We start from the raw sequence: 22,123 nt of genomic DNA on the forward strand, positions 1-22,123 counted from the left end.
CGTTGGTGACCTAAAATATTCCCCATCGTGACGTGAAAGCCACTATTCTGATCTTCAGGCATATCCTGATCAACTGAGTCAATGTTTTAAGTAAATTTAGTTTACATTAAATGAATCCTTCACGCGTGTCAGCGGCTGCACGTGCGAGTGTGAGCTGGTCCTCGCTGGCTGGTCTTGTTACGTGAAGGCATCGCAACCGACGGGGACAAACATCCAACGGCGTCTGACGCGTCTGTCATCTTCTCTTTCCTCCACTTCCTGTCTCTTTAGTTTTTCCCCAAGCTTACGCGATTTACGAGCTTAAATCTGCCTTATTATCGACCCAACATACATAATTAATCTCTGAATATTAGTATACTACTACTACTAGTAACTTGCTTTATGCTAAAAAGCCAGAAGAAAAAAAGGAATCGGCTGAAAATAAAGGAATTTAAGTCAGTTCTTCTTGAACTGTCTAATTGGTAACTTTCAAACTGGTGCAACCAGGAGCAGACCTATTTAGAGAGTAGGTGGGTCACCTGATCCGGGTAAAATAATTAAATAGTTGTTTTGCATATAAAATCTGTAAGTACTAATAGCTCAGTTGGTAAGTTTCAGGATATTAGTCCTCCTAACTTAAGTTCGACTCTCCACCTTGGCAACTTTAATTTAGTTTTTTACCAATTTAACTTATATATACATGTTTTTTTCCTCTTATATATTTTTAATTCTTTTAAAAACCACAGTGTTTTATATACCTTTTCTAATTGCTTATGAAAATAATTTTAAAGTGTTTATGTAATATAAAATAAATTATATAATATTATTTAAGAAAAATTATTGACCCGGGTAAAATTAATTTTTGGGTCCGCCACTGGGTGCAACAGTTTCCGGATGTCATAAATTTTAAGAAGTTGAAAATTAACGTTTCCACATTCTTTTAGTTGAATTAGATTAGACAATGAATACAAATTCAAGCAGATGTTGAAAGTGTATTTTTTATTAATTAATGAATAAACCAATTGATGTTGTGTAAACCCAACATAATAATACCAAACACAATAATATACTATTTCGTATACATAATTTTCACTTAGACAGGGCGGGCCCGCAAGACAGGCCACCCAAGCGGTGGCTTGGGGCACCACAATTTTTTTTTTTTTCTAAAGTTTTTTTTTTTTTTTTTTTTGGTAAAAAGGCCCATAAAATGAAAATATTTGGTAGAAACTAAAGTCTTTTTCGAAAAAAATAAATAAAATAGGGCCCAAACAATTAAATTTGAATGTAATAATATTCAAAATATCATTATTTTTGTATAATTTACTAAAAATAGGTCAAAAAAAAAAATTTAGCCCTAAAACTTATAAATATATTGGACCTCATTTTATTTTTCGTGTAGGACCTCACAAATGTTTTGACCGGCACTGCACTTAGATGACTAATATCGTGTGATACTGCAATCGTGAAAATAAATGAAAAATGTGATTATTAAATTATAAGTTTGCAGAGAGTACATTAAAATTTGATTGAGTAAAATAACAGTATCCATATTTCACAAAATATAATAAGGCACAGTATGTATATTCATATACAATTAAGTTGTTCTGCTGGATTTTAATTAAGATATTTAAAACAAGTTCTGTAATTATCCAACCACAATAACGTCTCTTCTTCACATTTTCAGCTTCTTTTCTCCATTTCAAGTTTTCAACTCTTTATTATTTGTCGCTAACTTTCATGCACTTTAATTAGTCTTAACGTACATACATATGCAGACACATGTAGTATATTATTAAAAATATTTGTTCTGTTTATAAAAACAATTGTATGTGAGAACAAATAAACAATTATATGTATTTTTTTTCTGCAAATAACCCCAACGAATCCTCTGTAAGTATATGCATTGTGGAATGGAGTCTTATTCCTTAATGGTTGTTTAATTTAAATTTATCCTATCATACGTACGTAAACACAAAATTAGTACTGACTCTCCGCAACATAGTATGATTTTATTTTATTTATGTAAGTGACTTTTAAAGGAAACCAAACTATAGATAAGGTGTTAGGCTTCCTGATTCTACCCAGTACCCATATTTTTGTACTGACTACTGAAGATTTTAAGTTTTTTCCCATTGCTTTATAAGTTTTGAATGTGTGCGTATTAAATTGTTTTTTTTTTTTTTAATGTTCTCTACCGTTACATCGAGAAACATAATACTCCGTACATTAAGACTCGTGAATTGATAAAATGTAAGAAATACCGTACATTAAGGCATGTACCACCTACAAAATCATGCATATATGCATCAGTTTCATCATCAGCTTCATTTAAAAAAAAAAAATTAGTATCATCTTTCATATTTAATTTAATATAGACTCGTGCGCTTCAATTTGTGTGTTCATTATAATGTTTGATATAATCTCACGCATCCATGGACTATATCTAGTAAACCTCATCCAATACTTTCATAGACTAAAAAAAAACCTTGTACTATTAGTTTTTCAATTAAAGGGAGACAAAACACAACTGAAAATTACACAACTAAACAAGAGAAATATTAAAAAAAAAAAAAAAAGTAGAGCCCACAAAGTGACACAGTAGGTAGGACCCACACACCGCCCATGCGGCACGCTGTCTATCTAAACCAAAACTAAACCCATTCATCATTCATCTTAACCTTAACCTCCTCCTCCTCTCTGACCTAACCCTAAACCCATCTCGCTCCTCTCCTCTCATCTCTCTCTCCCCTTCTTCTTACAAGCTTTATTTTCATGTATTACTAGTTCAGCTCCAGTTTCATCTTACATGTATATGACTTTGGTATCTCCCTTCTCTTAATTTTTCTTCTTCCGATTTTTTACTCTTTGATTAATTGAATTGAGTTATTGTACATCAACAAGCTAAGCTTCTGGTCTTGAGTTGAGTGGATGAGAAGAGGAGATTAATTAATTAGGGTTTTCAGTTGTTTACTTTATTTTTGCTTTTGAATCAAGAAATGGATCAGGTCTCTCGCTCTCTTCCTCCACCTTTTCTCTCAAGAGATCTCCATCTTCACCCGCACCATCAATTCCAGCATCAGCAGCAGCAGCAACAGAATCACGGCCACGATATCGACCAGCACCGAATCGGTGGCCTAAAACGTGACCGAGACGCTGATATCGATCCCAACGAGCACTCTTCAGCCGGAAAAGATCAAAACACTCCTGGCTCCGGTGGAGAAAGCGGCGGCGGAGGAGGAGGAGACAATCACATCACGAGAAGGCCACGTGGCAGACCAGCGGGATCCAAGAACAAACCAAAACCACCAATCATCATCACTCGAGACAGCGCAAACGCTCTCAAATCTCATGTCATGGAAGTAGCAAACGGATGTGACGTCATGGAAAGTGTCACCGTCTTCGCTCGCCGTCGCCAACGTGGCATCTGCGTTTTGAGCGGAAACGGCGCCGTTACCAACGTTACCATAAGACAACCAGCTTCAGTACCTGGTGGTGGCTCATCTGTCGTTAACTTACACGGACGTTTCGAGATTCTTTCTCTCTCGGGATCTTTCCTTCCCCCTCCGGCTCCACCAGCTGCGTCAGGACTAACGATTTACTTAGCCGGTGGTCAGGGACAGGTCGTTGGAGGAAGCGTGGTTGGTCCACTCATGGCTTCAGGACCAGTAGTGATTATGGCAGCTTCGTTTGGGAACGCTGCGTATGAGAGATTGCCGTTAGAGGAAGATGATCAGGAAGAGCAAACGGCTGGAGCGGTTGCCAATAATATCGATGGAAACGCAACGATGGGTGGTGGGACGCAAACGCAGACTCAGACGCAGCAGCAGCAGCAACAACAACAACAGTTGATGCAAGATCCGACGTCGTTTATACAAGGGTTGCCTCCGAATCTTATGAATTCTGTTCAATTGCCAGCTGAAGCTTATTGGGGAACTCCGAGACCATCTTTCTAAATCGCGGAAAAAAAAAACAAGTTAGATACGTTCGTTGTTTTTAATTTTATAATCACTCCTCTGTCAAATTTTAATTTTCTTTCTTTGTTTTCTAAAGATAATTGTAGCCTTTGACGAAGATTCGTGGTACTATGAATCGAAGAGAATCGTTTTGGTCATTGGATTGATCGATCTTTTAGGTTTGAGAGGGGGTTTGTGTTTTGCGTTGACTAGGAGACTATAAATTGTTGATTTTTTAGTTTTTTTATTTTCATGTGTTGGTGATAATTAGCTTTGCGTCTATGCTGAATTATAGTGCATAAGTGATTTCATTTAAAGGTTAAACAGGTTAACAATGTCAAATTGTTATTTTCTTCCGTTATTTTTTTGGCCAAATGATTTTTTCAAGTCCGTTACTAATCAAACTCTAAACTCATTTTCCTAAATCACATTGTTTGTACTGTTTCCTGTTCTGAGATTTAACAACGGTTATTTTTAGTTTTAAATTAAACGGCTATATATATAGATATTTATAATTTATTTAAGTTGGAAGACAAATTAGAGAAAAAGATGATTGTTCCGAGGTTGGTAAGAAGATGGTGAGGCAAGAGGCATAATGACAAGAACAAGACTTGGGAACAAGGTGATTGCATTTGGCAGATACTTATATTCACACATTTGCACGAAAATCTTTGTATATAACATCCAAATATTAAAATCAAAATTGATTTTCATAATCATTTTTCTGTTAGTAAAAAGGGTCTACTAGGAATTGGATTCTAGAACTTGGAACAAGAAAATGATGATTACATAATTGACTAACTCACTTGATCAATATAGATATAGATTTGATGGAAGTATCCATATAGAAATGGTGTGAGTAGGGTTTTGTAAGTGAGAGATGAGAAAGCAATTAAGGTGGAGGAAGAGAAGAGCATTGGATGATGCAACGACGCACGTGCATGTCTCTGAGAGAGAAAGAAGAAAAGTTCCTTTACGAGGCGATGAGTGAAAGTGAGAAGAAAGAGAGAGTTCCTTACTTCCAAAGCCACCTCCCTCCCACTTTGCCCATCATTCATTCTCTCTAACTTTCTTTTTTTCTTTTTGCATTTATAACCACACTCCACCATTTATTTTATATAACCTATCATTTTTGTTGTCCTAATATAACAATTATCATTATATAACAAGGATCAAGATTTTGAAAAAATGAAAATATTCGCTAGACGCTTGATGCAACAATTTCCATAGTTTTATATGCTCAATGAGTATAATGAATGACATTGATGACTATCTTTCGTTCTGTCACTATGTCAAGTGTGGAGATGAATTAATTTTGTTTATATATACGTGGAAAGGAGCTATGTTTTCTTAAACAAAATGTTTTGAAGATAGACATTCGGAAAAACAAAATCCGTGATAAACCGTACCAAACCAATCAAAAATTAGATTCCGTTATTAACTATGATTCGGGCTTCGAGGCTGCAATATTAAAGCTATTGGGCTTATAATGATCATAGTGCTTTCCGTTTGGTCATAATATGTCAAACTTGGGCCTCTTATGGGCTCATAAGCGAGAGCTTTAATTTAAAGTGTATTACTAGACAACAATAACCAGAGTGTATTTTTCGTCGGATTCAGGTAGCAGTCACGATGGACCGTTTTTGAATACGAACGTGCCTTGCATGAATTCTTACTTAGGAAAAGATTAATAATAATAATCCAATGGAGCCCTTAATCATAATTTTATTAATCAAATCTTTAGCTAAAAAGTCTTCGAAAGGCTGCTATAAAATCCTTAAAAAAAAAACCAAAAATCGACGTATAAATGACTACCCACGTGGCAATATCTGAGGAGAGAGAGAGACAAAAACCCTAAGGCAGGTTTTTTATTTTCTTCGTCCGTCCATCTCTCGCCGCTTTGTCTTTGTAACAAATCCACATCAATCCATCTTATCGGAATCTTTCCTCATTATGCTCAGCCACCATTACCAGAGCTCCATTGTTTCAGTTCTCTTTTCAACGATTATCGGAAGTATTCACACTATTAGTATCATCATCGTCGCCAACTGATTTTGATTACCAGCTTCGGTGACGTTTTCATACACGACGGTCGTGATTAAGGAGGTTTTGGTAAATATCTTTTTGGTTTGTTTTGAAAGATGGCTGCTTTGAAAGGTTATGGATTGTGTTCTATGGACTCTGCACTACAATTCCCCTGTCCAAAGTTATCCAATGGCTACAAGAGGTTCTTTCTCCTAACGTTTTGCTCAATCGAACCTAGGCATCATAATTTATGGAATTGGCTTGAATAGTCAGTCATTGTCTAGTTGAATTTCAATCCTAGTGTTCTAGGATTGAAAGCTATTAGTTCAATGGTGATTTTGGCGTGTACGGTCTAATTGCAATTTGCTATCGAATGGTAGTGGTTTGTAATTGAAAAACTATTACTTATATAAAGAGTTCTGTTTTATGAAGAAATTTGCTTTTTTTTTTCATTGAGACATGAACTCCATGATTCAATTGTCCTGCCTATTTGAGTCAAGCTTATGTGCTTTTTAATGTGTTGATAACACAGAAGGAGCTCGAAATGGGTCTCTCCAAAAGCAGCTGTTGTGCCCAATTTTCATCTCCCAATGCGCAGCTTGGAGGTTAAAAACAGGTCTGTGGCATAGATTCAACGTTACATTGTCAATGATTGTAAAATCTCATATATATATATATATATACTCTCTGTTCTGTAAGTTTATTTCATACTTTGGACTTGTTTTTGTTTTTGTGCTTGTCAGGACAAACACAGACGACATTAAAGCTCTACGTGTGATCACTGCTATCAAAACACCGTATCTACCTGATGGAAGATTCGACCTTGAAGCATACGATGACTTAGTGAACATTCAGATACAAAACGGCGTTGAAGGTGTCATTGTTGGGGGTACAACTGGTGAAGGACAATTGATGAGCTGGGACGAACACATTATGCTTATAGGCCATACCGTTAACTGTTTTGGCGGAAGCATCAAAGTCATTGGAAACACTGGAAGCAATTCGACTAGAGAAGCAATCCACGCGACTGAACAAGGATTCGCTGTTGGAATGCACGCTGCTCTTCACATAAACCCTTACTACGGCAAGACTTCGATCGAGGGTCTGATTGCACATTTCCAATCTGTTCTTCATATGGGACCGACGATTATATACAATGTGCCTGGTCGAACAGGGCAAGATATACCACCTCGTGCCATCTTCAAACTTTCTCAGAATCCTAATTTAGCCGGTGTGAAGGAATGTGTTGGGAACAAGCGGGTCGAAGAGTACACTGAGAATGGGGTTGTTGTGTGGAGTGGGAATGATGATGAGTGTCATGATTCGAGATGGGATTATGGAGCAACAGGAGTTATATCGGTTACTAGTAATTTAGTGCCGGGTTTGATGAGGAAATTGATGTTTGATGGTAGGAATTCGTCTTTGAACTCAAAGCTACTACCTTTAATGGCTTGGCTATTCCACGAGCCAAACCCGATTGGAATTAACACTGCTTTGGCTCAGCTTGGAGTGTCAAGGCCAGTTTTTAGGTTACCGTATATACCATTGCCACTGTCTAAGAGGCTTGAGTTTGTGAAACTGGTGAAAGAGATTGGACGAGAGCATTTTGTGGGTGAAAAAGATGTTCAGGCTCTTGATGATGATGATTTTATCCTTATCGGTCGATATTAGCATTACCTTTTTTTTTCGAATTTTTGGTTTCTTTTGTTTGGTGATAAAAAAGAAGAGACGGTTCTATACTTCTATCTGTTTTATGTAGCTGATGAATGAAAACTCACGGAATGATTTCGTCATATTTCTTATCATGTTTTGGTCCTCTTGAGTCTGATCGTTATGTTCTGCTTATACTCTTTTACGGTTGCTTCAAAGGAGTTGGAGACTTTTGGATAGAAACGGCAAGCATGTTTGATTCCATTGTTTGAAACACCATGGAGTTGACATCTTGGAACGGTCACGGCATCGCCATGTGAAAATCTTTAATTTTGTTGGATACTCCAAATCCAAATATTTAATATTACGGAGATTTTCTACGTTGTTTGGGGTACCCACGTCACGTGAGATGTTCGTGCCAGCTGTGTAAATTTCTCGTCCATTTGAGATTAAAAAGAACTTGGTCAAAAAATTTGTAAGTTGTCAAAATAATATCCAAAGTATATACTCAATTAGTCAGTTATGTGTAGAGACTAGAGAGTAGCAAAACAGAACAAAAAAAGACTTTGAATAACAAAGTAGATTAACCATTAATTAACAAAAGAACTTACAGAGATTACATGAGAGATGAAACTAAAAATTAGATGTATACCCACTAATAATAATAACTAAACCCACACTAAGATAATAAAAAGACTCAAATAACCAAAATTTTCTGGTTTTTTTTTGAGCCCTGAGATCTTATTATTATTTCAGTAAAGAAAGAAGAATATAATCTTAGTGATTGGTGATGATGGTAAGATATTATTTATGGAACAGAGGAGAGTTTTTTGGTCTGAAGCAGAGAGAAGAGAGCTTTGTTTTCTTGGTGAAGAAGAAGAGCTTTCTTCCTAAGTTTCTCGTTCTCTCTTATGATGTTTTGATTCTCCACGTAAAGCTTTAGATTGATCATCTCCATCTTCTTTTCTTCCCGCCACATCCGTCTCCTCCTGAAAAAAGGAAAAAATAAAAAAATTATAATGATTCAGAACGTCATTACATAGTAGTCGATGATAATCTCCTAGAGGTAGGTGTATATGATGATGGAGATTGAACCTGGAGAGACGAGGAATACGAACGTGACTTTGTGTTTTGAGGTACAATACTAATCTCGTGGGTGTGTCTGAAAATGGTTCTGAAGAACTCAAACACATCTTGGGAGCTAGGTTGATGAAGAGAGAAGAAAAGAGGAAGAGATATATAAGTGAGACGTGTTTGATTAATGGGAGAGATATAGGAGAGGCGTTATATAGATGAGAAAGTTTGTTGTGAGTTTGTGTTCCCTTTGCATTATTCGTTTAGAGAGAGGAGAGAGAGAGGCTCCTTTAGAAGGTAATGATGGCAAAAGAAGAATCATGATTACAAAGGGACAGGGAAAAATGTGATGAGGGAGAAGATGAAGTTGAAATTTTGAGAGGATGAAGAAGATCGTGTATATCAAAAACTGTCCTTTCTCTCTCTCTATGTATATCTTGTTCCGTTTTTGACTGATTGATTAGTTAAATGTACTATTTGGAAGAATTTAGGAAGTTTCCCTAAAAAGCTCAATCCACCGTTAAAAGGTATACACACACGACATAAGAAACTATTCAATTTTGGTTTATAACTTATTAAAGTTTTGTTTGTTAGTCAACTTAATGTATTACATTGGTGACGGTGGCATGAAGCTTAAATCAAGGTGACAGTTAGTCAAATCTGCGTAACATTTGGCTATTGATACATCATCAATTATACTTTACAAATATATTAGTTCATATCTAAAAATGCTTGTTGTAGTAATTTATTCGGTCGGAATGTGTTCATACATTAGGTCTGCCGTTAGACTTGGACATATGTAGCCTTTTTTTTTTTTTTAATACTTCAATACCGTTACACAATAAAATATAAATGGATAAATGAGAATGTGGTTTTATACCGTCTATGTGACAAGATTAACCTAAAATTACTACAACAAAAGGGATAGGATTCATATTTGCTATTCAACAATTATCTGAGTTTATGAAGTGATTTGGCAGATTTCTTTGACTGCCAAAAGGTCAAATCATGATTATTTAGGAGCCAAAGAAGTCAAAAAAGGTTAGAGTACGTCAAAACCTCGATCTTCCTTTACAAGTACAAGTGTTTCTCTTAACTTTTTAAATCACAAGTCTTTGTCTCTTTTTTTTTTTTTTTCAATTGTGTTTTCTGTTTAATATTCGCTTTTATGAATCATAATCCCAATAACACCCTTCTTTTTCAAAAGGGGAAAAAGATTACGTACCCGAGCATCCAAGGTAGAGAGTGTAAATCAAGAATTTTCAAATCGTTGAAGTCATATGTAATGATGGTTAATCATTCCGTTAAATACACACAATAAGACTTAAGTTCTAAAGTTGATTTATAATTTACTTAATTACACCCATGTGTTGTCGTTGTTCCCCGTCCAATAGTTTCTTCTACATGTTGGATGTGTAGTCTTTAGATTAATAAGCATTCTCTTTATCTTTTCTTTATGGGCAGTAGTCCAAAATTTATACGGTAAAACATATAATTTTTGTTTTGCTAGTTTGAGTTTATGATTACGTGTTAAAATAGTTTTTTTTTTTATTCAAATGAAATCATACGAGTTAAAAACTTTTTTGGTAAAATTTATAAATTATATATATACAAAAACATGAAACGCAAAGCACCGGTAAGAAGAGGGAATCATGGCTCGTGATGGGTCACGTGAGATATAGCGAGGTTTTAGAGAATGGTTTCTGAAACTTGGAAGGAAGATCAGGAAAAAGTGTGAAATGGATACTACCGAATCGGGTGCAGTGACTTTTACCAATATACACATCTACTATATTTAATTTGTAATGCATATATACATATACATACATACATACATGTAATAGTAGTAGTGGAAAAAGTCATGGAGTACTCGAGTAAGAGAAGAAGCAAAAGCCAAAGCACATTTAATTTGGAAAACGAAACCACCGATTTGGCTTCTTCTTCCCACAATCATCATACCCATTTGCCATAATAACCCCCATTCCCCACTCGACGACGATGGATTCATTATCATCATCATCATCAACCATCATCATCATCATTGCATTATGAATCTTGTGGGCTATTTTCAAACCCAAATTCCACATGCACATGCCCAATCAATTATACTCCCCCTTCTTCTTCTTATAGCCCAATCAATTATACTCCATATTCTTCAAACTATAATTTATTTTTTACCAATCTTCTAACTATATTTTACCATCTTAAATTTCTACAAATTCCAGCAAGAAAAAAAGAAGAAGAAACACTTAAAAATAGTTTCATGGGAAACATGGATATATACTAAGCTAAATTTCGTAACCATTCAATAAAAATATCAAGCTACTCATTGACAAAAAAGAAAAAAAAAAATACTCATTACATGTATTGATGATATATATGGAGAAAAAAAAAAATAAATTGATGAGGGCAAGGACTAGGACCACTATAAACTCTACTCATTTCTTGTATTGATATTTTCATAGAAACCAAAATGCAAAGACAAACTAGTAATAAGAGGCATCAATGGAATTGGAGGTGATAGTCAACACCGAAATGAAACCCCATCCACGCTTCTCTCTATAAAGTGTTCAAAACTTGTTATAATGTGTTGTTATAACTCTATTATTATATCAACTATCATTGATACCCATCCTTTTGAGTATCCCATAGACAACAATGGATCTTCTCAATCAAACCTAAGAGTTTTTTTACCACTAAAGAGATCATAAAAATGACAAGAAATTGATTAGAGTTTGGAGGGTAAGTTTTGGAGTTGCTACTGTTTCTATAATGATGAAATGGTGGTAAAAGGAGCTTCTCTTGGTCCTTTCACCATCAAAGCCTCTCTTTTAATTTCAGATTTTCCATTGATGATTCCTCTGACTAACTCTTTTTGCTGTCTATTTTTAGCCCCATCTCATCTCTAGCTTAGCCACCTCCTTTCCCCTTCATTCTATCTTTGATATCATTGCATCACATTATGGAGAGATTTTTTTCTGAAGTAGACACATCTTAAACTTTCAAATTTTTTAATCACTTCGTTTAGCTTTGCATTCCACGTAAATTATAACTCCTCGTGCTACAAACTTACCATTTGTCCTGCGTTATCTACATCCTACTTCTAATGTAAACGAAAAAATGAGCCCGGTGTGTACGAATACAAAACAAAGAGGGATTTGGAAAGACTGTAAAATCATGAATCTGTTAACTGAGAATGAGATTTTGAAAAGGAAACCTTGCTAAGTAGCTTTATCGTCTTCATCCATGGTGTCCACTTGTTTCTGATCCCCATCAGCTTCATGGCTTTCTTCTGTATCGGGATCCAAAGAGAGTGATCCCTTGTCATCCTTCATATCAGAACCCTCTGTATCAGAGTCTGAGACAGGATTGTGTTTTTCCTTCTCATGATCATCATCAGATTCCGAACAACTCTCTGTCTCTGAGTCCGAACCAGTACCATGTTTTATCTTCCCTTGATCAATGATCCCCACTGCCTCGTTAATAACTCCACGCTCAGGCTCAGCATCATCCTTCTTAGTGACCAGGACCCCTGGACTTGTCGGTTTAGTTTGGCTTTCGCCTATCTGACCAGCAGAATCCTGTACTATGGTCACTTCCTTGATTTTTTGAGTCTGACTCTCTTCATCTTCTCTACTTCTTTCAGTTTCGTTTTCTCCATGTACAGAAGGAGCCGTGCTATTAGCCCAACTCCCCGCAACTTCAGAAGCTAGAAGATCCGACGTCCTTATAGTGCCTACTCCCTCTGTGTCTTGCGTATCCCTTTGATCGTTCGGGTTCCTTAACAAGAGAACAGCTCCATCATTCTGAACACTTTCATGTACCTGAGTTTCACAATCTATTTGCATTGTATCACCAGCTAAAATAAGCGAGTTCCTCAGATGACCATTTCTCTCATAATCATTTCCTGGACTTTGAGTTTCATTAACTTGCTCTGTTCCTACAGGGTCTGTTCCCGAAGTGGGTGCTGTACCAACACCTTCTATATCTGAGCCAAAGCCACCCTTTGCGACCTTTTCAGAGCTTGGATACTCTGCTTCTTGGGTGTTTTGGCCTTCCTGACTCATGATTTCACAATCATGCTTTTGGGTAGCATCTGCATCTTCACATGACGTATCCAAAACTTCATTTCTGGTAGACCTTTGCCCTGAAGTGGACGAGCTTGCCCTGGCAGCACAATTCAAATGGTAAGTTGCTCTTTTATCTTCCTGCGTATTAGCTCTGTTGGGACTTCTGTTTATTGGATTAAGATCAATATCTAGTGAAGTATTGTCACAATTATCCTCATCTTCCAGAGTTCTCTGCATAGTCTTGAGCTGTTCCTGCTGCTTTGCAAACAGAGCAGAGATCTCCTCAGTCGTAGAATAAAATGCCCGCATCTGAGTTTCACTACATGAAGATTCCGTGTGTCAATATGTTAGACCAATCAAACTTGCGTGAAATTTAATAGTTTAAGGTAACACTGTCAACAAGAAACTACCTCCCAATCAGGGAATCTAGACAGCAAAAGAACTGTACAGAAGCACTAAACAATACACAAACTTAAAAGAAAAAAAAAACATGCATGTGTTGTTTTCACCATTGACGGTTGAAGATGTTAAACAGAAAGTAGGTTACCCAACCAATCATATACACTAGAAATAGCAGCCTAACGTTATAGTACCATGCATGTCGATGTTCTTACCGGAGCATGATTCTTTCCCTTGCACCACGGTGTCTCTGTCTTTCGACGTCAAGGTCTCGAACAGCAGCACTTATCTCTAGCTCTAAGGCAGACACTTTCGCCCATGCTTCTTCTCGAGCTGCCTGCTAACATAACAAAGACAGTCTCAGCTTAAACATACTATGGAGAGGACGCAAAAAAAATCTCAGCTACGTGTCCACGATCTGTAAAAACATGGTATCATATTTCCGTAGCAGAAATCCAAGGTAGGAAACAGAAGCATGTCATTAATGTAAAACTGGGGAAAAAGTATAAGGCACAAAAATTTGTTTCCATTCTTACCTTTTCACTGTCCAGATCCTTTTGCAGTCTTTTTATTTCAAGGTCAAGTTCTTCCAATTTCTGCTCCAAAGGAATTTTTTGCAACAAATGCACCCGTTAGTACAGAAATAAAAGAGAAAAAAGAACCATGCAGAATAAGGAAGAAATTGCATTCAGGTCAGGTACTTTTTGTGCATTAGCAGAAGCAAGCTGCTCCTCAGACACTTGAGCTTCTAGCTGACGGTTTCTATTGTCAGAATCGACCAACCTCTGCCTCGTATCTTCCTATAAAACACCACAAAAATTGTCAAATTAAAATATACGCGTACAAGGTTTTTGTGATCAAGAGGCTAATTATGAAAAACATTTACAAAAACATACCAATTTCGACATCAATGTTTCCACTTGCATTGACCTTTCTTTCTCTGACTCCTAAAATATTGGCCAAGCAAACTGTCTTATTCGAAGGGCATAATAATGAGAAACGTTACTTCACACAACTAAGTCTATTCATACCTTCATTTTGTTGATTACTTCTTGTTGTTCCCTCTCGTGTCTCATAGCAGCATCAGAAAATCTTTTCAATTCTTCCTGAGCTTCAATTTGGCATCTATGCATCGCAGCTTTGAGTTCAGCAACGGCAGTTTCTCTTTCCTCTCTTCTTTGATTTCTCTCTTCATCCAACCCTGTCTTCAGCTCAGCTATGGATGCCTTTTGACTGAAAGCAAGATGTATTTTTTTCCTTAAGGTTATATTTGCAATGCTCAGGCTATGAAAGCATAGTCACATAAGATATTCCAGAAAGGTCACACAACTCAATATGAAGAAAGTGATTTGAACAAGAAACAGTTCATACTCACAGACCAATTCACGACCAAAAGAAGCAGTGTATATAAATTTTTAAGCTATATGTTGTTGCCAAAAAAGACCGAAGTGAAACATTTCGAAGTGAAAGATGGTTTTAATCAGATCATTGTTGGGACAGGTAAATTAAACTTGTCACAATACTTGCATAAAATATGATCTAACAATCAACAAGGGAAAAACATTCCGTTTACCTTTTAATTACTTCATTTGCTTCACTGAGAGATTGCAAAGAAGCGCTTACTCTCTCACCAAGTTCATCTATGGAATTCTTCTGTTCAGCTGATAATTTGTTGGCCTGCGCCAGTTCCTTCTGCTTAGTATCTAATTGATCACGCAGCTCAATCAGTTCATTATGAAATGATTTTGCAGTGGATTCTTTTATCTGTTTTATTTCCTGCAAATGCAAAGTTATATCAGTAAAGATACTCAAATAATCCATCAATCACTCAAACATGATTATTGTTGGTTTTTATCGTTTGCAACAGCATTTAACATAACAAAACCACCCCCGGCCACAACAAAGATTCAAAGAAAAACTCAACATACACTTTCATGGTGCTCCACAATTGAGCGGGACTCATTACGCAGAGTGTCAATGGTAAGCACCTGTGCTTCTAATTGCTTCCTCAGTTCCTGAATACAACATTGATTCGTTGACAAAAAAGTTGAGAATGACATCAAGATTGACACAATCCCTTACATCTAATAACGGAAACCAACATCAATGATGAACATACTGTGTTTGAACGCTGGAGGCTCTTAAAATCATCTAGAGATATTGGACCATTGGGACCACCAATCCCTATGCCCTTCTGCCTCTTAATTTCACATGTAGTATCCTCTTCACATGAGCAAAAACACAGATCATAAGTGAAAAAAAAGATATTCTATATAGTGGTGAAAAAAGAGCCCTGAGACATGCCATTCCTCAGTTATATATAGATGGAAAGTTAGAGCAAAAAGAAAAAAAATGTGTTGACCTTCGTGACTCGTACCTGCTTTTCTTTTTCTGTTCATGCAGGAAAGTGCAGGATTATTACCAAGTACTTCGCGGTATACAAATGCAAATGCCTTCTCTGAAAAAAATGCAGAGGTCTAGTGTTAACATGTTAATTGATCTGGAAAAATGGGCATAAAACAGGAAACATTATAGTAACCGGTAACCCAAACAAAACAAATCAGCTTAACCATTTAGCCCTAAAACAAGTGATAAAAGGTGAGATATGAATTCACAATGCTAAGACACAGAAAACTTATCTTACCATGCTCTGGAGGAACAGCAAGCGATATGATGTCACCGTGCTGAACCCTGACTTCAGGGCCGTTCTTTTTTAACCTCTGCCAATTGAGAAACGTACCATTTGTACTGAATCAAAGAAAACCGAAGACATAAATAAAGCCTACATTTTACAACTGCAGAGAAAAATGAATCACACAATTGAAACAGAAGAGAAGCTCACTAACCTTGTGTCTACCACAAAGACAGATACATCACAGCTAGAAGTATTATCCCCATCACCGCCTGTGACCCGCTTACGGTATACCTTACAGTGATTCCCACTAATTGCATTTGATTCTATCTGATAACTAGCGTGACATGGAAGCCGTCCTAAGCAGTGCTCATCAGAAGTCAAAAGTATGTTTATGCCCTATAAATCCATTGATCAGGAACCCAAATCAAACTTTCGACGAGAATCAAAATTTGGAATTCGACAAGACTAGAAGTTTTAAGAGAGAAACGCACCTGCCGGCGTTTGCGAGCATTGCTTGAAATTGCGGTGAGGACTCCCCAAACGTTCGAATCGTAGTTCTGTAACGGCTGAGAAGCGATGTTAGCTGCGGAGGAGACGATGAAATCCTTGGAGTTGAGCGATGGAGATGGAGAAGTGCCGTTTTGGCTATTGATCCGCGATGCAGCAGCAGCCGTTTTGATGTCCTGGCTCGCGTTCGATGCTACCGATGCAACTTTTCTCTCGTCTTGTTCAGCCGCCGTAGACGCCATTAATACGCCGATTATAGAAGAAAAATGGCGGGGATTTTGAAACCCTAACTGTCAAATACGCCAGTGAGTGAAGGGGTTTTGTGCTGTCACGAGTCTCTCTGTTGGTAAAGCTTCTCGAGGAAGACTGATGTCTAAACGCTCTGTCGTTCGTTGAATGGAAATAAGAACTGTTTGTTGTTTTATGGAGTTAAGAACGATAGGGTTTGTGTTCTCGGAATAAAGAAACGTTTCCATCGTTTAAAGAAGTGTCGGTGTCAAGAGATGAAAGAAATCGGGCTTTTCACTCTCTTAATAAATATAACTGGGCCACCTCTCCCAACCCTCGACAATGTAGACCCATTCATTGGTTTAGGGGATGTTATTGGTTTAGGATTTAGAAAGACTTTTAATGAATTTAAAAGTTATGTAGAATATGTTGTTATTCAATCAAGACTTTTAAAAACTCTATTACAATTTGGTGTTATTGGTTTGAGATTTATAAAAAGTAATATAAAATTTTTATAAATCTAGTGTTATTGGATTAAGAGTTTTATAGAGTCATTAAAAGTTTTGTGTTATTCAATTAAAACAAAAGAATCTTGGATTGTTGATAAATTAAAATATTATGTTATTGGTTTAGGATTTTATATAATTTTTTTCATAAAAAAAGTCATGAAAACTCCCCCATAAAATAGAGAGATTGTGAATAGAGTCCATGACTTTGTATATGTCAGCAATCTTTGACACCGGAATCGTCTCCGTCGCTGCTTCTCCTGTTCTCCAGCAATTTCAAGTTCCAAAATTGGGGAATGGAGGAGACAAAGACATCTGTTTATGAGATGATATGATCTGTTTGTGTTTTTTGTCTTTGTCTTGGTCATCTATTTGTCTTCGCTTAATAAACAGTTTTCTATTTGTTGGGTTTGTGTTTGATTGGTGAATGAATGGGCCAAATTGCGAATATTCAAGAGGATGAAGCGGTGGACAAATAGATGACAAAGACAAAGACAAAAAACAAAAAAACCAAAAAAGAAGAAGAAGGATAACAGAACAGACGTGTTCTGGTTCAAAGACTGAAAGGGTTATCAAAACAACCCAGAAAAATATGAAACTTTGTTGAAAAATAGTAGAGAGATATACGAAGCTATAGGAAAAAGCGGAACGTCATTTGCTGTCACGGTCTGAAAGTTATGACCAATCTACCAAGACCTAAGAACAGAGCGACGAAGCTGAAGTGCCCCAACTTCAAACTTTTTCTCAAGTCGACTCACAAGGAATCAGAAGCTCATCTTTATACGGTTGGAAATATCTTGATCTCAAGATTTCAGAACAACTTTTAGATCTCCAAACCGAGGTCTGAATCAGAAGATATCAAAGGAAGAAGATGAAGCAAAAACAAGACTATCAAGACTCAAAACCGCAAAATCGAAGAACCAAATTAGTACAACTCTCTGGTAAATAAAAACTTATTATAAAAAGAAAATCAAAAGTTTGCTCAAAGATAGCAAGCTTCGTCACAAACAATGAAACCAAACAAACCAAGATCTTTGTCACCCCTTAATCCAACACAGGCAAAGAAGAGAAAAATATTTGAAAATAAAAACTTCATGATCTTCATGGTATGCTCCATGTTCCTGTAGCTTCTGCCCACATACTAGCAGCTTGTGTCTCTCCAATTATTAGCATATTCCCTTTGTTGAGATTGGAGAGGTCCCGTATCTCCATTTTCCTCATAATTGTTTTCTTCGTGGCTCTCATTGTTTTCTTCGTCGTTGTCACTGTATTCTTCGGGAAGAAACTCATCGGACCGACATTCTCTACGAAGAAAGTTATGTAATCCAGCACAAGCTAATACAAGTTCTGCTTGTACCTTAAAAGGAAAAGGCGGTGCTGATTTGAAAATCAAAAAGAGAGATTTGAAGATACCAAAAATTCTCTCGATCACATTTCTCAAAGATGCATGACGCAAGTTGAATAACTCATTTTGATTACTAGGATCACAACCTTGACCTCTAAAGTCTTGTAGATGATACTTTAATTTGTACCTCTGAACGGAGCTAAAAAATTGCGTCGATTTGCAAATCCACAATCAACTAGATAATATTTTTCTGAAATTCATATATGATAGCAATGATATTAATAGTCATATTAACAAAAGAGAGGTAACAATTTTCTGTGTAATGCATAAATCTTTTGCTCCACCGTTAGCTTGCTAAAGATACCGCTATTATCACGCCAATTTCGGTGAACTGCATCAACAAGTAACTCTACCAACAATTTTGTCTCCTCTGGTCCCCATTGATTGTATGGACCATTTTCCTTACTCTTTTGGGAATCTCCCATTGACTAAAAGCATTTGTTACAGATGAATATAAAACATAAGGATGTCCGATATTCAAACAACTTATCTTTGACTAAGCAAATCTTATTGACATTTTTTTCACATTCAAACATCCTAATATTAAACCAAACGTATCACATCTACACTTATGAATTATTATGATCATGATAAGCAAATCAAACGTATCAAAAAAAAAAGACCATTGACTTGTCACAAAACCAAACGTATCACAGCATAAGCAAATCTCCGCATGTATATATTATTAAACCAAACGTATCACATCACTTGACTTTTGCAAATTTTATAGATTTTGGTGCTAGAGAATCAAAAGATCCAAACACAATGAAAACAATTAAATATTATACGAGCATACAAGAATCTAACGATCGACACACGAAATTCATAAGCGAGTTTATGATAGAAGAAGCGTACCTCTGTAACTCTGATAAACAACCTAGTATATAGAAGAAAAACAGGCCTACACAGAACATGTTATATAGAAGATAGAAGATGGTCACTAGACGTTAATAAAAATTGGACAAGATTTTGGAAATATTTTGTAGGAAAAGTTTGGAAAAGTCATCAAGAGTATACAAGATTATGGAAAAAAGTTTTAAAGACTTTACAAGATTTTGGAAAATAAATCATCAAGATAATATAAAACTTTTTAACAATCTTTTAAAATCCTTTATTATCAAGTCACTAAAAGTCTTTCTAAATCCCAAACCAATAACACCCCCTTAATTTGTTTTGTACATGTGAAAACGACATCGTTTAAAACAATCTGGAATATTCTCATCGTTTTAAAATTAATAATTTAATTAAGTTAAGTCTTAAAGTGGGAATGTTGCTTTGTTCGTTGCTTCGCGGGAAAACTTAGCGTTTAGCCGGCGATGGTAAATAAGGTTTCAATTTGCTTTCTAAACGAAGTTTAAAAACAACAAAATAAAAAATAAAAAAATGGGGCCTAGGAATTTTACCCAACTAAAATTTATTTTTAAAAAATAATACTAAAAGCATCTTTAAATCAAACACTACACGAGAGAAAACGTCAAATTCTAAACCTTATATTGATCTTGTATCATAAAGTAGTTCTTTAACAAAAGAAAGTCATTAAATTAGTTCCAAGTAGGGATTTTAAGAATTTTTTAAGAATTTTGATAAACCTCAAAGGTAAACTTCTAGTTTGCTGCATTATTGTCGGTACAAAAATTATCCAAAAATGGAAAAGAAGTTAAATAAAATAAGTTGAAGGACAAAGATCTCAATCAGATCAACAGTGAAAGCAATAATGAAAATGTGATTAACAAAAGATTTAAATAAACCTCACTCACTAATCCCATGTTTTCAAACTCAACAACTCATAACCACAAAAATAAAAATTAAAAGAAAATAAATTAAAAAGAAACAAAGGGAGTGGCAGTCTGCGTAATTACGAAGAGAATTCGAAAGGTTCTAAGAGCAGAGAGACACGGAGACGACAACGGCGGCGATAGTGACCAATGCGGTGAACAACGACGGTGTGCTCATGCCAACCGCCGCGTTAGCCGACTTACTGTTCGCTGAACCTGTCGGCGAGTCTGAAGGAGCACTTTCAGGTGAATCATCCGTCGGAGGTGCCGGTGGTGAAGCCGCGGTGGGTGAAGGTACATCCGCCGGAGATGGTGTCGGTGCGGTAACTGGCTCCGGCGCCGGTGCCGGAGAAGGAGATTTAGATTTTCCGAATAGCTCAGCAGGGAGGAGGACATTATCCACCGTGAATATCACAACCGGAGTAGCGTCGAGCACAGTGTCGGCGAGTCTCGACGGAGCAACGCCGGTGTGGAGAATGACTTCATCGCCGGAGGTAGAGGTAGTTAGATCGAATTTTCCGGCGCCGTTAGTGGCTAACGTGGAGATATTGTTTTTGTTAGTCTTCAATGAGCCTTTAGGTTTATACTCAGCGAGGGCGTGATACTCTAAGAGCGAGACCACCTCAGCTTGTGTGAGCTTCGTCAGATCTGGTACACCTTCAGCTTTAAAAGCTTCATCGGACGGTGCAAAAACCGTCAAGCCTTTTTCAACGGCGGATTCGTAAGTCTTGAGAACTCCACTTGAGACAAGCAAATTTGCAAAGGTTTTGCAACCGGCTTTCTCTAGTAATCCGGTGATGTTTGACAAGGCGGCGGAAGGAGCAGGAGCGGTTAAAATTCCCGGAGCGATGATCGGAGCATCGATCTCGAGGATTGAGATGTTGTAAGGGATTTGTTTAACGGATTTGGTGTAAGATGAATCGAGTTTGGAACCTGAAGCGGCGGAGCCAAATCCAACTTTGCCTCCTTTGAGATCGGTGATGTTGACGAATCCTAGGTTTCCGGGAGCGTTTCCGGTGGTTTGGTAAAGTGTGGTGGAGAGAGTTGTGCCTTTGGAGATCTTGTGGAGTTTTAGTGGATCGTAGTAATCGAGGAGTACGAGGAGGCTTAGAGCGCTTTTAATGACGGAGAGAGGATGTTTTCCGGCGAGAGCAGACATTGCGCCATTGTTAAGGACGAGAACTGTAATCGTCGTGCGGCTGTTGATCTCGTCGGCGAGCTTCGTCTGAGAAAGGTAGCTGTTGAAGGAAGAGTAATCAGGAGAATCAGCGAGGATTTGAGTGATGTTGTGGCTACTCACGGTGGAAGCGACGGCGAGGAGGGAGAAAGTGAAGGCGAGGAGTGAGAATGTCTGTGACGCCGCCATGATGAGACGGTTTTGAGTTTTTGAGTGTCAGTGTGGAGCAGAGGAAGTGGAGAAGACTGAGTGAGAGAGAGCTGAAGTTAAAAGAGAAAGATCATTATTAACCACGGTTAAATGTTAACCATGGTTAAGTTATAATATTTGACTAGAGTTAATTTTGCCTTTTATTTTTGAAATGTGTGTTGTATTATAGATAAGTAGTGAGTTGGGTTGGATTGGGGCCATGTGTTCTTTTTCGGACATAGCTGGAAGAAGAAAAGAGGCCATTCCATTTAATTGTCTTATTGTTTAAACTTCACCAAAATAAAGAGATTTGGGCTTCTTTTTCTTCTACACGGACTAAATACTCGTTTTCTTCATCTAAATTGATCGAGAGTGTTGAGTTTTATTTGTGGTGGTCAGTATTCAGTAATGTTATCTATTTTGTTATCTGAAATGTTTTATATACCAAAAATTGTTTGTGGATTAGTTGCTTGAGCAATAGAATATGTATCTTACTCATCAATGATTCAAACCTGACATTTTGTATCGTAGAAAATAATATGTAAAGACCA

The 22,123-nt window shown here is 36.9% G+C and overlaps 5 protein-coding genes and 1 long non-coding RNA gene across 7 annotated transcripts; 2 read left to right on the top strand and 4 right to left on the bottom strand.

The window, feature by feature from the left end:
- The first annotated feature begins 2,447 nt into the window (after positions 1–2,447).
- On the top strand, positions 2,448–4,097 carry LOC9316246 (AT-hook motif nuclear-localized protein 22). Its single transcript, XM_002880133.2, has one exon. It carries the CDS (start codon positions 2,976–2,978, stop codon positions 3,930–3,932), a length of 957 nt encoding a protein of 318 aa, XP_002880179.1. The 5' UTR covers positions 2,448–2,975; the 3' UTR covers positions 3,933–4,097.
- Positions 4,098–5,612: 1,515 nt separating this feature from the next.
- Positions 5,613–7,776, top strand: LOC9316247 (4-hydroxy-tetrahydrodipicolinate synthase 2, chloroplastic). Its single transcript, XM_002880134.2, has 3 exons — positions 5,613–6,159; positions 6,490–6,573; positions 6,701–7,776. The coding sequence occupies exons 1-3, from the start codon at positions 6,074–6,076 to the stop codon at positions 7,626–7,628; spliced, it is 1,098 nt and encodes a 365-aa protein (XP_002880180.1). The 5' UTR covers positions 5,613–6,073; the 3' UTR covers positions 7,629–7,776.
- Positions 7,777–8,169: 393 nt separating this feature from the next.
- LOC9316248 (protein LITTLE ZIPPER 1) lies at positions 8,170–9,163 on the bottom strand. The gene is given in 4 exon segments (XM_002881967.2): positions 8,170–8,596; positions 8,703–8,830; positions 8,832–8,882; positions 8,884–9,163. Coding segments are annotated over 4 exon segments (480 nt in total). The 5' UTR covers positions 9,004–9,163; the 3' UTR covers positions 8,170–8,415.
- Positions 9,164–11,652: 2,489 nt separating this feature from the next.
- LOC9318080 (intracellular protein transport protein USO1) lies at positions 11,653–16,853 on the bottom strand. Of its 2 annotated transcripts, none has more exons than XM_021029408.1 (13): positions 16,277–16,853; positions 15,997–16,181; positions 15,795–15,898; positions 15,528–15,608; positions 15,270–15,373; positions 15,079–15,165; positions 14,724–14,926; positions 14,182–14,383; positions 14,047–14,097; positions 13,852–13,950; positions 13,687–13,746; positions 13,366–13,487; positions 11,653–13,070 (listed from the first exon to the last, which is right to left on the bottom strand). In XM_021029408.1, exons 1-13 carry the CDS (start codon positions 16,532–16,534, stop codon positions 11,903–11,905), a joined length of 2,724 nt encoding a protein of 907 aa, XP_020885067.1. In that variant the 5' UTR covers positions 16,535–16,853; the 3' UTR covers positions 11,653–11,902. The 2 variants fall into 2 exon arrangements, with proteins under 2 accessions (XP_020885067.1, XP_020885066.1); XM_021029407.1 differs by having other exon boundaries at positions 13,366–13,490.
- Positions 16,854–17,544: 691 nt separating this feature from the next.
- On the bottom strand, positions 17,545–18,579 carry LOC110229357. Its single transcript, XR_002332752.1, has 2 exons — positions 18,384–18,579; positions 17,545–18,291 (listed from the first exon to the last, which is right to left on the bottom strand). It is a non-coding gene; the product is annotated as an uncharacterized LOC110229357 (long non-coding RNA).
- Positions 18,580–20,066: 1,487 nt separating this feature from the next.
- On the bottom strand, positions 20,067–21,831 carry LOC9318081 (fasciclin-like arabinogalactan protein 8). The gene has a single exon (XM_021029930.1). The coding sequence runs from the start codon at positions 21,570–21,572 to the stop codon at positions 20,310–20,312; it is 1,263 nt and encodes a 420-aa protein (XP_020885589.1). The 5' UTR covers positions 21,573–21,831; the 3' UTR covers positions 20,067–20,309.
- Between the last annotated feature and the right edge of the window lie 292 nt (positions 21,832–22,123).

Source organism: Arabidopsis lyrata (assembly GCF_000004255.2).
Source record: "Arabidopsis lyrata subsp. lyrata unplaced genomic scaffold ARALYscaffold_4, whole genome shotgun sequence".
Lineage (NCBI taxonomy): Eukaryota > Viridiplantae > Streptophyta > Magnoliopsida > Brassicales > Brassicaceae > Arabidopsis > Arabidopsis lyrata.

What these genes read in the sequence shown, in the direction of transcription:
- LOC9316246 (XM_002880133.2), top strand. Translation starts at nt 2,976, where the DNA reads ATGGATCAGGTCTCTCGCTCTCTTCCTCCACCTTTTCTCTCAAGAGAT.
- LOC9318080 (XM_021029407.1), bottom strand. Translation starts at nt 16,534, where the DNA reads ATGGCGTCTACGGCGGCTGAACAAGACGAGAGAAAAGTTGCATCGGTA. An exon ending in ATGCTCGCAAACGCCGGCAG is followed by an intron (nt 16,182 to 16,276) that starts GTGCGTTTCTCT and finishes ATGGATTTATAG; the next exon opens with GGCATAAACATACTTTTGAC. An exon ending in CTTCTGCTAATGCACAAAAA is followed by an intron (nt 13,747 to 13,851) that starts GTACCTGACCTG and finishes CCTTTGGAGCAG; the next exon opens with AAATTGGAAGAACTTGACCT.
- LOC9316247 (XM_002880134.2), top strand. Translation starts at nt 6,074, where the DNA reads ATGGCTGCTTTGAAAGGTTATGGATTGTGTTCTATGGACTCTGCACTA. An exon ending in TTATCCAATGGCTACAAGAG is followed by an intron (nt 6,160 to 6,489) that starts GTTCTTTCTCCT and finishes TTGATAACACAG; the next exon opens with AAGGAGCTCGAAATGGGTCT. An exon ending in AGCTTGGAGGTTAAAAACAG is followed by an intron (nt 6,574 to 6,700) that starts GTCTGTGGCATA and finishes TGTGCTTGTCAG; the next exon opens with GACAAACACAGACGACATTA.
- LOC9318081 (XM_021029930.1), bottom strand. Translation starts at nt 21,572, where the DNA reads ATGGCGGCGTCACAGACATTCTCACTCCTCGCCTTCACTTTCTCCCTC.